This window comes from Lolium perenne, chromosome 4 (assembly GCF_019359855.2).
Source record: "Lolium perenne isolate Kyuss_39 chromosome 4, Kyuss_2.0, whole genome shotgun sequence".
NCBI classification, from domain to species: domain Eukaryota; kingdom Viridiplantae; phylum Streptophyta; class Magnoliopsida; order Poales; family Poaceae; genus Lolium; species Lolium perenne.
In genome coordinates this window covers 314,197,123-314,212,110 of record NC_067247.2, presented here as the reverse complement: position 1 = coordinate 314,212,110, position 14,988 = coordinate 314,197,123, and the positions used below count along the sequence as shown (strand labels likewise).

Sequence of the window (14,988 nt, the reverse complement as noted above, 5' to 3'; positions counted from 1 at the left end):
CTCGAATGGAGGTTGAACTCGGTCAATAAAAACATCGTGTCCCTCGTGTTAGTGCCCAACGTCTAGCAGCGCGGCCTCCCAGATATGACCCTTACTTTACGATCATCGCTGTCATTCCATTTATGTTGATTTTCACTACTCCATTGAACGGTCAGATTTATGTAATGGAGTAAAACAATAGCTAGTGAGTTGTACATAGAAATCATGTACTGTATCTTGTTGTACACATGTTTATCTCACGGTATTTAGCACGTACCTTGAACGGTCAGATTTATGTAATTTGCAAACACAGAATACTTTTCTTTCCCTAGAATTGTGTTCTTTTATTCCTTTTTGAAAAGTTTTTGCTATGTCTGACGGCAGAGGATTTCGTTCCTCGAAGAACTGAGTAATAACCAGTTAATGGGTGCTAGCTGGTCAAATCACGCAAAGATGGCGTTAACAACGTCATTTCTTTACTCCTCTACCAAACGGGCGGCAAAACCAGATCAACAGCAACTTAATACAGGATCGAGCTACACAATCAAAATCATAATCAATCCATCCTGGCAAAAATAAAGACCATGACCCCCGTCTCTCCCGTTGATATGCGAGCGAAATCCACTGCCTTAAGAGGCCTTCACCTACAAAGATTGGCCCTTGCATATAAAGGCCGCAGAGACCATCGTTACCAGCTCATATACACATGCACATGATTTTCTGCTCACTAGCTGAACATGCGAATACAGTCGAAACCACCAAACAACCAAGACCTGCAGCTATCTTCGATCGTCACGGGTAGGGTAACCATGAAGCTCGCATTGCTGACCCACGATCTAGTTCTTCTTCTAGTCCTCGCATGCGCCGGCATTGCACCTGCGACGGCAGCAATCGGCGGCGGCGGGCGGTGGGAGCTCCTGCAGCGCAGCATCGGCGTGTCGGCGATGCACATGCAGCTGCTGCACAACGACCGCGTGATCATCTTCGACCGCACCGACTTCGGCCGCTCCAACCTCTCGCTCCCCGACGGCCGCTGCCGCCGCAACCCGCGGGAGCGCGTGCTCCGCGTGGACTGCACCGCGCACTCCGCCGAGTACGACGTCGCGTCCAACACGTTCCGCCCGCTCTCCGTGTTCACCGACACCTGGTGCTCGTCCGGCACCGTGGCGCCAGACGGCACCCTCATCCAGACCGGCGGCTGGAACGACGGGTACCGCAACGTGCGCACCATGCGCGCGTGCGACAAGGTCGGCGACGAGGGCGATGGCAGCTGCGACTGGAACGAGACGCAGGACGCGCTGGCCGAGAACCGGTGGTACGCCACCAACCAGATCCTCCCCGACGGGCGCGCCTTCATCGTCGGCGGGCGGAGGCAGTTCAACTACGAGTTCTTCCCCAAGGCAGAGGGTTCCGACACCTCGGCCATCTCATTGCCGTTTCTGGTACAGACCAGGGACCCCGAGGAGAACAACCTGTATCCGTTCGTCCACCTGAACATCGATGGCAACCTCTTCATCTTCGCCAAGAACCGCGCCGTCCTCCTCGACTACAAGAGGAACAAGATCGTCCGGACGTACCCCGAGCTGGCCGGCGGCGACCCCAGGAACTACCCAAGCTCGGGCTCGTCGGTGCTGCTGCCCCTGAAGCCGTCCCCGACGGAGGCGGAAGTGCTGGTCTGCGGCGGCGCGCCCGTGGGCTCCTACAACTCGACGAAGGACAAGAACTTCTTCCCGGCGCTGGCGACGTGCGGGCGGATCAAGATCACTGACGTGTCGCCGTCGTGGGTCATCGAGGCAATGCCGTCGCCGCGGGTGATGGGGGACATGATCCTGCTGCCGAACGGCGCCGAGGTGGCGATCATCAACGGCGCCACAGACGGCACCGCTGGGTGGGAGTCGGCCAGCACTCCAGCCTACGCGCCCGTGTTCTACCGGCCCGACCACGCTCCAGGGGATCGGTTCGAGGAGCAGAGCGCGACGGACATCCCGCGGCTGTACCACTCGTCGGCGATCCTCCTCCGCGACGGCCGCGTGCTCGTGGGCGGCAGCAACCCGCACATCTACTACAACTTCAGCGGCGTGCAGTACCCGACGGAGCTGAGCCTGGAGGCCTTCTCCCCGGAGTACCTGGACAGCGCCAACGACGTCCTCCGGCCGACGATCACCGGCGCGCCGGCGAGCGTGGCGTACGGGGAGTCGGTGACGCTGCGGTTCGAGGTGCCGGCGGCGGCGACGAGGAGGAGGAGGGGCCGGGGCGGCGGGATCGGGCTGGTGTCGGTGACGATGGTGGCGCCGTCGTTCACGACGCACTCGTTCGCGATGAACCAGCGGGTGCTGCTCCTGGACGTGGCGCGGACGACGACGGGGGCGTCGCACCGCGCGGGGGAATACGAGGCGACGGTGGTGATGCCGGCGACGGCGGTGCTGGCGCCGCCAGGGTACTACATGGTGTTCGTGGTGAACGGGCACATTCCCAGCAGCGAGGGGGTCTGGGTCCACATACAGTGACAGTAGTCAGTGGCGTCGTGTACTATAGCATAGCACGATTTGATTTGTTGACATGCACGGTGATTGTTCTACCACATCAGACAGGAAATTAGAGAATGTCTGTAAAAGTAAAAAAGGTGATGGATGATATGAGACTAGGTTCACGTGCCACGGGGCCTCACCGCGCACGTGATGTTCCTTAACCGCATCTGCTCTTGGCTCTGTCGTACGTGCGTTCGATACGGATAAATCTCGTAGATGGGCGAAATTGGCACTGACGCGATCCATAAGGTTGTTGGTTCAGAAACCATGTCTAGAAGCTGTGAACGCCCTTGGTGTGTGCTTGCGGGTGACGGCCGGGATGGTTGTGGCCGGTGGTGACGGACGTCACCAGGAATGATCGCCCGGAAGTAGGAACCTACACCTTCCTTGCCTGAAACGCCCAAGGATGAGTGATGGCTCTGTCAAGTGGAAGGTTCGGGCTCCTCCTAAAATGCAGGCCTTCGTCTTTGGCCCACCATGCTCCAAGCACTCTGAAGTGCCCCGTACCAAGTAACACCTTCAAGAAGGAAAAACATCGACATGACATTGCTGCTCAGACCAAACCGGCCCTAAGGTTTCCCCCAACGCGTAGAGTGCAATGTACATCGCATTCCCACGATGCCCTACAGGAAGGAATGGTGCCACTCGAAGGTGGCACCATGTCAGGGCCAGACAAGGTGGCAGTCATTGACTGGACAAAGCAGCGGGAGCACACCAGGCCCTTCCAGGCGTGGCTAGGCCCACATGGGCTCGTGAAGTTCCGGCCGCCCTACTGGAATTAGATGGCCGCAAAGTCGCCGTCCCAAGACTCCACCGAAGGTCGTCGCCTCTAGGGAGCCCTATCGTGGTAGAGCACTGGCCCGTACGAGCCCATCCGGGGCCGGGGCGCCCAAACGAGGGACCAGCCGCCGCTGGCACCCCTGCAGCCGAGGCACGCAGCCGTGGGACGACACCGCCGCCAGAGTCACCCGGCCGCGCGCGAACTAGAGCTGCTCGAGGTACACCGCCGCTATGGAGGGGGCGGCCTTAACCCGTCCGCCGGGACGTGGGGAAGGAAGGGTCGACACCATACCGCCGGCGTCACCCGGGCTTCACCAGATGACCTCTGTCGGTGGCTGCGACGGGTAGAGTGTGTGCAGGAGGGATGGCCGCTGGAGGGCGAGGGAGGCCCGTCGCCCTCGTTGGGGCGAGAGGGGCGAGGGTAAACATGGGTTTTTTCCTCAAGTCTTGACCAGAACAACACTTGGGTTATAGCCGGCACAAAATATTTAGGTCTTTTGATTTCAGGAGGGTAGACTTTTATCCTAGGTTGTGGTTGCAAGTCTAAACTTTGGTTCTCTATCTTCTCCTTGTTTAGTGAATTAAGACAAATATTTTACCTTTCTATCAAAGAAAATCGATTTATTTTAGACCTTGAACCATGAACTTTGCACTTTTTTTTCACGTTTGATTTAACGTTTCTGCTAAGCTTGGCTTGTGTCCAAGTGGTGGATGAATGCCGTGGCATTGAAAATCCCGCGCCTGTGCGCGTTGGTGGTGCAATCAAGATTAGATCATACGCCGGTGCTCTTGCATTTCTCCGTGTAAAAGGTTTTCCGTGCTTCTTGATTCGCGATCTAGACTACTCATGCTAACCAGCGAACGACGATTCCACCACGTCCTCTCTTGAGCTCTCGAAATCAATGGCCGACCTATTTCTGCATCTAGTTACGGTGTGAATGCCGTGAAAGCATACTCCATCTTGAGATAGGGGGCTCATGTGTTTTCACCGTCTTTCTCTTGAATCTTTGAAACACGGACGCAACGCACCTCGACGTGGTGTCGTGGTGATCCTCCCTATCACGGAAAGTCACATGCATATTGTTGCGGCTCGGAGTAAACCCCGTTTTCCTTCCTGATTTGTGCTGCTACATAATATTATGTTTCAGCATGTTCCTGGTATCTCGAAAGTTTTAAAACGCCACGAAACCGAGTGATTTCCTGCACGGAAGATCCTGTGGACGAGACGAAGTTAATTTTTTCGAACCTAATGGACTTTCACAATAAAAAAGACGGCTCTGATTTCGTGCTGCGTCCAAGTGTCGACCACACTAGCTGATTCGACTTGACCTTGAGAGAGCTGCAGCTAAGCAACCGTTTTGTAATTACCTCCTACATATATATTTACTATTAATGTCTAACATGCATTGGTCACACTTCTCGCGATGTCACACTTCACATTATTTACATATCAAATGTCTTCACAAACTAACGAACTACCATCTATCTACTCAATTTAGCCTTTTCAAAATAATCTCACACTCTCAAACCGAAAAGTTTGTTTCTGAGGTTCCATATTATTCTCAACTACACTTATCTTCTTATCTCTATTTCTACTGTTTTAAAAAATATATCGGTCGTCAACATGATACTCTACCTCACCGTCGTCAACATGTTGTGAGCGATAGGTTTTCCACCCGCCGCCACCCCCAATCTCCACCCCACCGACAAGACCCCACTCTGGCACCATTGGTAGCCCTTCTCATCTGCCGTGGTGGTCGAGGCCGCCCCAGCCCATGACAACTCTGACCACTTGGCATGTATGTAGGCGGTGTTGGGTGCTCTGGCCAAGGTGCCAAACCTCACTACCCGCATGGGAACAAGGACGGGATGAGTTCGGCCATGTGAATGGGACGAGCTCGGTCATGGGATGGCGGGGATGAGAAAAAGAGAGGGCTTGGTGGAGCTTATTCATGGGGAATGGATTGTTGGAGAGATGGATGGTTGGGGATAATTATGCGGATTGGGGCTCGATGGATTTGAGGAAGAGGAATTGGTGCAGGTGGGTTCTGCTCTGAGTACTCTTCTGCTTTTTCTCCATTGATGTTCCTTGCTCTGATGAGAAAGAGAATGCATATATGGAACATGGGGGCATGTGAACCCACTTTTTGAAAAGTTCTGTTTGTGATGTCAAAACATGTTTTAAAAATCGAAACACAAAATGATTTTCCCAGATGATCTCAAATATGTGCCCTAGACATGAGTTTCGTGACGAAAAAACCTTTTATTTTGTCTCGGCAAAAAAATGAAATTTTGCAGGGCTATATAGCAGTATATATGTGACGTATTTTGTCTTTTTTAGATTCTGAAATAAAAAAGTGGTTTCTCCGCGAAAACTTTCTACGCACACATGGAACATGCGTACGTACCCGGATATTTTTATTTTAGAATTTTTTAACATTTGGAAAATGCATTTCCAACTAGGGTTCACATGCACCCAGGTTCAAACCGGACTTTTCCTTGCTCTGATTGCCTTCTTTTTATTTGTTGTTGTTATCTTGCGACGATTGTTGCGGGTAATACTGATGCAGTTCTGTTATCACTGGATTTTGGCCAAATCAGGAGATGGGTCGTAATTGAGATGGGCTAGAAGGATATACACGTGGAGCGTCTCTGAAGCGGCCTTGCGCGATAAGTTTGGGCTAGATTGCCCATGTATCTGTATATTATAGTAGATTGCATCTTAGTTTAGAATCAAAGAGATAGAGTTTAGCCCGTACACGGGTGAGTTTATTCCCGCATTAGAAAGTCTACGGACTATAAATATGTACCTAGGGTTATTGAGAAAGGAGGACGATCACGTTCACAATAAATCAATCTACGCGCATCGCCACCCCTTGTTTCCAGGATTTCTCCCGGGTAAGCAACATGCTGCCTAGATCGCATCTTGCGATCTAGGCAGTATTAGTTTATTCGTTATTGGTGTTGTTCGTGCTGAAGCCTTTTTGATGGCGAGCAACACCCTTATCTTAGGTGTTTTGGGGCTGACGTCGATGTTTTCACGATGTACTTATTCAGCTACGCTGCCCCTCGATATCTAGCTGCCCTTACACCTATTTTAGATGTAAGGGCAGCATCTTGCTTGATCTTTATTTAGTAGATCTAATCCGTTATAGTTGCTCCTTGTTCTTCAAGGATTGGTTTGATATCCGTATGGTTAGGCCTTATAAACGGGTTGAACGATCCGGTAGTGCGTAAGGTGTGGTTTATTAAGCTCTAGAGGGATTGTTCCGGGGATCAACTTCACGTTGGTTTTTAGGCCTCTTTAGGGCTGGTTTTCCATTATCTTACGTATCTGTTAGGCTCAACTACGCATAGGATGTTCCGATTATACGGTGAAAACCCTAGACTATCGTAGATTAGTTTAGCTTGATATTGATAAAGCATGATCCCCATGTCCTTATAAATCTAACATGAACCATGGGGCAATCGGCTCTTTGAGCCGATCCACAGAACAACTTAAGAGCCGATCGGGGCTCGTATTTAATGTTTACGTGTTTGCCATGCAGGAAACTAGTCGAAGCATTCCATCACCTTCCTGACCAGGTTTAGGTCAGGTGGCACGCCCTCGTAAGCACCAGGACGTGTGCCAGAAGGCATTGCGGGCCGTCGCCCGAGGGACCAGGGTCCACCGCAATCCTGGGAGCCTCCCGGCTCTACGGTGTTGCCCGTCGATACTCGCCGGTGGGTTTTTGACCGCAACACATTCTGGCACGCCTGGTGGGACACTCTACAGCAACCACTACGTCGACATCTGCAGCAACCATGTCAAAAGCTGCGGATGAGGTGGTGGGCGAACCAGTCACGTACGCAGATCTGCCGGAGGAACACAAGAAGAAGTACGATGAGATGAAAGCCATCTTGGAAGCCGATCTCATCGGCTCTTTCATGAAGACCTGTTCACATGGCATCAGATGGAAAGGGTTTTCCCCTGAAGGTGCTCTCGATGAAGTAGACCTCTCGACCTCTTCAGAGGAACGCACCAGAGCTCTACGCCAGGAGATCAATTACATGGTGGCTCATTCTCTACACCGCCATTCTGAGAGTCTGGTGAACGCTTTTGAGCGCGTTGCGGTCCGAGTGGTGCAGAAGATCATGAAGCATCAGTACTCTCCGTCAGGACCTACCCTGGGAACTCACCAAGGAGAAATACCGCTCCAGATTAGACCGCCGCTGCCATTCGCTCTTGCGGCGCCAGAGCCGCCGGGTTCACCGGCGTACGTTGTCTATAAGGTTGGTGGCGATCCTAGCGATTGCCAATTCCTATATGAGCCGCCCAAGGAGATCCCACATGGATACGTGTGCACATACGTGCCGGACTGCAACGCCTTGGCGCGCACAAGCCAGATCGCACCAACAGGGATTTCTGGAGTAGATGCTGACAAACAAGCATGGCTGGCTAAATACGCTACTGGAACGAGTCATGAAGGCTCGGTCCCTACAGCTAATACCATGGAGCAGATCAGCACTATCTTGAGAGACCAGTTCGGCATCTTGCCGAAGAGGAAAGCAATCGGCTATTCCAAGCCGTACCCCGACGAGTACGATCTGATCCCGCTGCCACCCAAATATCGGCTCCCTGAATTCTCAAAATTCAATGGAGCAGAAGGATCTAGCTCAATAGAGCATGTAAGCCGATATTTGGCGCAGCTGGGCATGATTTCAGTGTCAGACCCGTTGCGTGTGAGGTTTTTCGCACAATCTCTTACGGGATCGGCCTTTGGGTGGTACACCTCGTTGCCACCAAACTCAGTCCGCACATGGAAATAGCTGGAGGAGCAATTTCATGTGCAATATCACTCAGAAGCTACCGAAGCTGGCATTGCCGATCTAGCGCAGGTGCGGCAGAAGCGGGGAGAAACAGTATCTGAATACATCCAACGTTTTAGGACTGTCAGGAACCGATGTTATTCGGTTCGTTTATCTGAGAAGGAAGCAATCGAGCTGGCAGCATTGGGCCTCGCAAGGCCGATCAAGGATCTGACTTCCCAAGCTGAGTACAGTTCATTGTCGCACATGGTGCAGAAACTCACATTGTATGAGCAGCGACACCCTGAATTGTACCAAGACAAGTTCAAGCGTCCGGTAGGCTTGGTCGAGATGGAAGAAGCTGAAGATCCTGCACCAGACCTTGAGGTTGCTGTAGCTGAATGGGCTCGGGGTGCAAACCCCGTGTCCTGCAAATGGGTAAAACCTCAAGGGCCTGCAAGAGGGTTTGACTTCGATTTGAGCAAGGCTGAGCAGATTTTCGATCTTTTGCTTAAGGAAAAACAGCTGAAGTTACCCGAAGGCCATAAAATCCCTACAGCACAGGAAATGAACGGGAGGCCGTACTGCAAATGGCATCACTCGTTCACCCATACCACCAATGACTGCAAGGTGTTTCGTCAGCAGATCCAAATGGCGATAGAACAAGGCCGATTGCTCTTCAGGCAGTTTGCCATGAAAGTGGACACACATCCGTTCCCTGGAGTCAACATGGTGGAACCTAACCACTCCGCGAGGCGTCGACTGGATTTCTCGTTCGACGTCAACATGGCAGGGCCTGTGCGTCACCATGGCAAGGATAAAGAGGAAAGCAGTCACTCCCGCAGCAAGGAAAGGGAGGAGGCCGATCCACGCGACCGGCCCCAATATGATGACAAGCGGTACCTCACCAAGGAACAAGTGAGAAGCGTGCGATACCAAAAACCACTCTCCACGCATCTCCTCAACAAATATGAATATCAGTATGACCGACGTCGGCAGTACGACAGAAACGACGAGAGACACAATCGGTCTGATGAAGACAAAGGAAGGTACCGTCGGCGTGACAGAGACGACGAAGGACGTGAGCACCGCGCTAAGGAGAGGTCAAGGGAGCAGGAAGACATGGATAGGCACTGGGACTGTCCCTTCTTTAAACACTGCTGGGATTCAGGGATGAGCCGATTGCCTACAATCGACAACTGCCCGGAATGTAGACGCCGGAAGAAAGATGCAGGGGAAGTTTCAGTTTTCAATCGTCTAGGACCTCTCCCGCCACAGAACAAACGAGCTGAGTCATCTCAAGATGAAGACTTTGAGGAGTCAGAAGATGAAGAAGAGGATAGGTACCACCGGCCAAGGTGGTGCCCCGATGGGCTCAGCCACTCCCAAAAGCGTAGGGTGCAGCGGCTACGTAGCTTGGAGCAAGCCGAAGCGCGATATTTGCACACGTTGAGGAAAGCGCGGCCCGATCTGGCCGTGAAAATTCAGCAGACTTTGGACGAAGAGAGTCGTCCACCAAAGAAGGTTTGGCGGCCTAAGCAAGAAAAAGCCGATGTGAGTATATCGGCTGGCACAAACATGGTGTTCTTCCTTCCATCAGAGTTTCGTGCCCCAGGAATTGAAGAAGTGCCGATAGCACAGTTTGACTGCGGTCCACAGCCAGTCATCTTTGAAAAGCCACGAGAGAAGGGCTACAAACACATGAAGGCCCTGTACCTAAAGGGTTATATCAATGGGCAGCCCGTCGGCAGGATGTTGGTTGACACGGGAGCGGCGGTCAATATAATGCCATATTCCCTGCTACGGCGTTTGGGACGCTCCAGTGCCGATCTGATCAAGACCAACGTCACACTGAACGACTTCAACGGCCAAGCATCAGGGACGCAAGGTGTCCTGAACGTGGATCTAACCATAGGCCGAAAGACGATCCCAACGACATTCTTCATCGTCGACAGCAAGAGCACCTACGCTGTTCTACTAGGAAGGGATTGGATTCACGCCAACTGCTGCATTCCATCTACAATGCACCAATGCCTGATACAGTGGGATGGAGACGACGTAGAAGTCGTACATGCAGATGACTCGATCGACGTCTCAATAGCCGGCATGAACATTTGGGACTCGGAAAACCAAGAGCCGCTCTCTGGAATCAGTTTGGACGGCTGTGATCGCATCGAGGTGACAAAAAACGGGGTGAGGCTGGCCTTATCCACCGGCCTGATAGAGTAGCAAGAGCAACATCCATCGACATACGTGGCAAGGCCGATCCCTGCGATCGGCCCCAAAAAATAAAAAGCAAGGATCTTACTTCAAACATGTCACGTAGTCGTGGTAGGGAGGCTTCCTCTTGTAAGGGAGCATATACAAGTTGTAAACCTTCATTGAGCAATTCAATCAACATGGAGGCCGATTCTAGCAATCGGCCAAAATTATCCTCGCCATACGTTTTGCCTGTGTTCAACGTCGATCTAACAGGCGACGGAAAGCTAGGATATGGGTTTATGTCAGCTGATGAGCTAGAAGAGATCGACATTGGTCCTGGGGATAAGCCACGACCAACATTTATCAGCAAAAAGTTAGATCCACATCTGAGGGGCCTGATGATAGCTTTGTTGAAAGAATACCCAGATTGTTTTGCCTGGGATTATACAGAGATGCCCGGGCTAGACAGGAGCATCATCGAGCATCGGCAACCTCTTAAGAAAGGATTTCGGCCGTTCCAGCAACGAGCACGGCAGATGAAGGCCGAAATTCTAGAAGAAGTCAAGAAGGAGATTGAGAAGATGTTGAGCGCCGGGTTCATCAGGCCATGCAGGTATGCTGAATGGATATCTAGCATCGTACCTATGGAGAAGAAGGACGGCCGATGGCGCGTCGCCATAGATTTTCGCGATCTCAACAGAGCCACTCCGAAGGATGAGTACCCTATGCCGGTAGCTGAAACGTTGATCAATGCAGCGGCTGGTCATAAGGTTTTAAGCTTCATGGATGGCAATGCCGGTTACAACCAGATTTTCATGGCTCCAGAAGATATACACAAGACGGCCTTCAGAGTACCAGGTTCGGTGGGCCTGTTCGAATATGTGGTCATGACATTTGGGTTAAAGAATGCCGGTGCAACGTACCAACGAGCCATGAATTACATCTTTCATGATCTGCTCGGCAAGTTGGTGGAAATTTACATTGATGACGTGGTGGTCAAGTCTGTCTCAGTGGAAGGACACCTGGAGGATTTGCGACGCATCCTGGACCGAACCAGAAAGTTCGGACTTCGAATGAATCCAAAGAAGTGTGCTTTTGGTGTGACAGCCGGTCAATTCCTGGGCTTCCTAGTTCATGAACGTGGAATTGAGATCGGCCTGAAAAGTCAAGAGGCAGTACGAACAATGAAACCACCTACCACCAAGAAGGAACTCCAAAGTCTCATCGGCAAAATCAATTTCGTCAGAAGGTTCATCTCTAATCTGTCAGGACGAATTGAGCCGTTCATGGGATTGGTAAAAATCAAACCTGATGAGGACTTTCACTGGGGGGCAGAGCAACAGCGAGCGTTTGATGAGATTAAAGAGTATCTAACGAAGCCGCCCGTGTTGGTTCCACCCCAGCAAGACAGGCCATTCTATATTTACCTATCAGTAGCCGATACTTCTATCGCCTCAGTGGTGGTGCAAATCTATGATGGCATGGAAAGAGTTGCTTTCTACCTCAGCAGAAGGATGTTGGATGCAGAGACGAGGTACCCGGAGATCGAGAAGTTGTGCCTCTGCCTATTTTTTACCTGCACCAAGCTTCGTCACATCTTTTTGACGGCAGAAATCATCATCATTTGCAAATCAGACGTCATCAAGCACATGCTGTCGGCTCCTGTTCTGAAAGGCCGACTCGGTAAATGGATGTTTGCATTATCGGAGCTGGATCTCCGGTATCAACCTGCGAAAGCAGTTAAAGGACAGGCCCTGGCCGATCTGATCGCTGAGCGAATCAACACTAATATAGCTACACTGTCTATACGTGCAAGGGCCATGTTCTTCGATGGATCGGTTTGCGACGATGGTTGCGGCATCGACATCCTACTCGTGTCGCCCCGGGGGGCAACCTACACCTTCTCCATCAGGCTATCTACCCCTTGCACCAATAATATTGCTGAGTATGAAGCAGTACGTAAGGGGATGGAGTTGCTAATTGAAGCTGGGGCAGAAGCAGTAGAACTCTTTGGAGACTCAAAGTTGGTGATCTCCCAGCTCACGGATGAGTACAAGTGTGAGAGCGAGTCGCTCTTCCCGTTATGGATGCATTGCCGCGAGCTGATGACACAGTTCAGGTACATAAACTTCAACTGGGTCCCAAGGTCGCAGAATACGGAGGCGAACGATCTCGCACAGATGGCGTCAGGTTATAAGGAGACAGTAGAAGGCGCTGATACGTCTCCAACGTATCGATAATTTCTTATGTTCCATGCCACATTATTGATGTTATCTACATGTTTTATGCACATTTTATGTCATATTCGTGCATTTTCTGGAACTAACCTATTAACAAGATGCCGAAGTGCCGATTCTTTGTTTTACGCTGTTTTTGGTTTCAGAAATCCTAGTAACGAAATATTCTCGGAATTGGACGAAATCAACGCCCAGGGGCCTATTTTTCCACGAAGCTTCCAGAAGTCCGAAGACGAAACGAAGTGGGGCCACAGGGTGGCCAAACCCTAGGGCGGCGCGGCCCACCCCCTGGCCGCGCCGACCTATGGTGTGGGGCCCCTGTGCCCCCTCCTGACTTGCCCTTCCGCCTACTTAAAGCCTCCGTGACGAAACCCCCGCACGAGAGCCACGATACGGAAAACCTTACTGAGACGCCGCCGCCGCCGATCCCATCTCGGGGGATCCAGGAGATCGCCTCCGGCACCCTGCCGGAGAGGGGATTCATCTCCCGGAGGACTCTACGTCGCCATGGTCGCCTCCGGAGTGATGTGTGAGTAGTCTACCCCTGGACTATGGGTCCATAGCAGTAGCTAGATGGTTGTCTTCTCCCCATTGTGCTATCATTGTCGGATCTTGTGAGCTGCCTAACATGATCAAGATCATCTATCTGTAATTCTATATGTTGCGTTTGTTGGGATCCGATGAATAGAGAATACTTGTTATGTTGATTATCAAAGTTATATCTATGTGTTGTTTATGATCTTGCATGCTCTCCGTTATTAGTAGATGCTCTGGCCAAGTTGATGCTAGTAACTCCAAGAGGGAGTATTTATGCTCGATAGTGGGTTCATGTCTCCGTGAATCTGGAGGGGTGACAAGAACCTCTAAGGTTATGGATGTGCTGTTGCCACTAGGGATAAAACATTGGTGCTATGTTCAAGGATGTAGTCACTAGTTACATTACGCGCAATACTTAATGCAATTGTCTGTTGTTAGCAACTTAATACTGGAGGGGGTTCGGATGATAACCTGAAGGTGGAATTTTTAGGCATAGATGCAGTTGGATGGCGGTCTATGTACTTTGTCGTAATGCCCAATTAAATCTCACTATACTCATCATGATATGTATGTGCATGGTCATGCTCTCTTTATTTGTCAATTGCCCAACTGTAATTTGTTCACCCAACATGTTGTTTATCTTATGGGAGAGACACCTCTAGTGAACTGTGGACCCCGGTCCATTTCTCTGTCTTGATATACATTCTACTGCAATACTGTTCTACTGTTTTCTGCAAACAATCATCTTCCACACAATACGGTTAATCCTTTGTTACAGCAAGCCGGTGAGATTGACAACCTCACTGTTTCGTTGGGGCAAAGTACTTTGGTTGTGTTGTGCAGGTTCCACGTTGGCGCCGGAATCCCTGGTGTTGCGCCGCACTACATCTCGCCGCCATCAACCTTCAACGTGCTTCTTGACTCCTACTGGTTCGATAAACCTTGGTTTCTTACTGAGGGAAACTTGCTGCTGTACGCATCACACCTTCCACTTGGGGTTCCCAACGAGCGTGTTCTTTACGCGTCATCAAGCTAAATTTCTGGCGCCGTTGCCGGGGAGATCAAGACACGCTGCAAGGGGAGTCTCCACTTCTCAATCTCTTTACTTTGTTTTTGTCTTGCTTAGTTTTATTTACTACTTTGTTTGCTGCACTAAATCAAAATACAAAAAAATTAGTTGCTAGTTTTACTTTATTTGCTATCTTGTTTGCTATATCGAAAACACAAAAAAAAATAGTTTACTTGCATCTAGTTTGCTTTATTTACTTTTGCTAAAATGGCCAACGCTGAAAATACTAAGTTGTGTGACTTCACAACCACAAATAATAATGATTTCTTATGCACACCTATTGCTCCACCTGCTACTACAGCAGAATTCTTTGAAATCAAACCTGCTTTACTGAATCTTGTTATGCGAGAGCAATTTTCTGGTGTTAGTTCTGATGATGCTGCTGCCCATCTTAATAATTTTGTTGAATTATGTGAAATGCAAAAATATAAGGATGTAGATGGTGACATTATAAAATTAAAATTGTTCCCTTTCTCATTAAGAGGAAGAGCTAAAGATTGGTTGCTATCTCTGCCTAAGAATAGTATTGATTCATGGACTAAATGCAAGGATGCTTTTATTGGTAGATATTATCCCCCTGCTAAAATTATATCTTTGAGGAGTAGCATAATGAATTTTAAACAATTAGATACTGAACATGTTGCTCAAGCTTGGGAAAGAATGAAATCTCTGGTTAAAAATTGCCCAACCCATGGACTGACTACTTGGATGATCATCCAAACCTTCTATGCAGGACTAAATTTTTCTTCACGGAATTTATTGGATTCAGCTGCTGGAGGTACCTTTATGTCCATCACTCTTGGTGAAGCAACAAAGCTTCTTGATAATATGATGATCAACTACTCTGAATGGCACACGGAAAGAGCTC

At 50.3% G+C, this 14,988-nt stretch overlaps 1 protein-coding gene across 1 annotated transcript; it reads left to right on the top strand.

Annotated features, from left to right (window-relative positions):
* Positions 1-572: 572 nt before the first annotated feature.
* Positions 573-2,668, top strand: LOC127296173 (aldehyde oxidase GLOX-like). Its single transcript, XM_051326203.2, has one exon. It carries the CDS (start codon positions 717-719, stop codon positions 2,484-2,486), a length of 1,770 nt encoding a protein of 589 aa, XP_051182163.1. The 5' UTR covers positions 573-716; the 3' UTR covers positions 2,487-2,668.
* Positions 2,669-14,988: the final 12,320 nt, after the last annotated feature.

Coding starts and splice junctions, on each gene's coding strand:
- LOC127296173 (XM_051326203.2), top strand. CDS start 717: ATGCGAATACAGTCGAAACCACCAAACAACCAAGACCTGCAGCTATCT.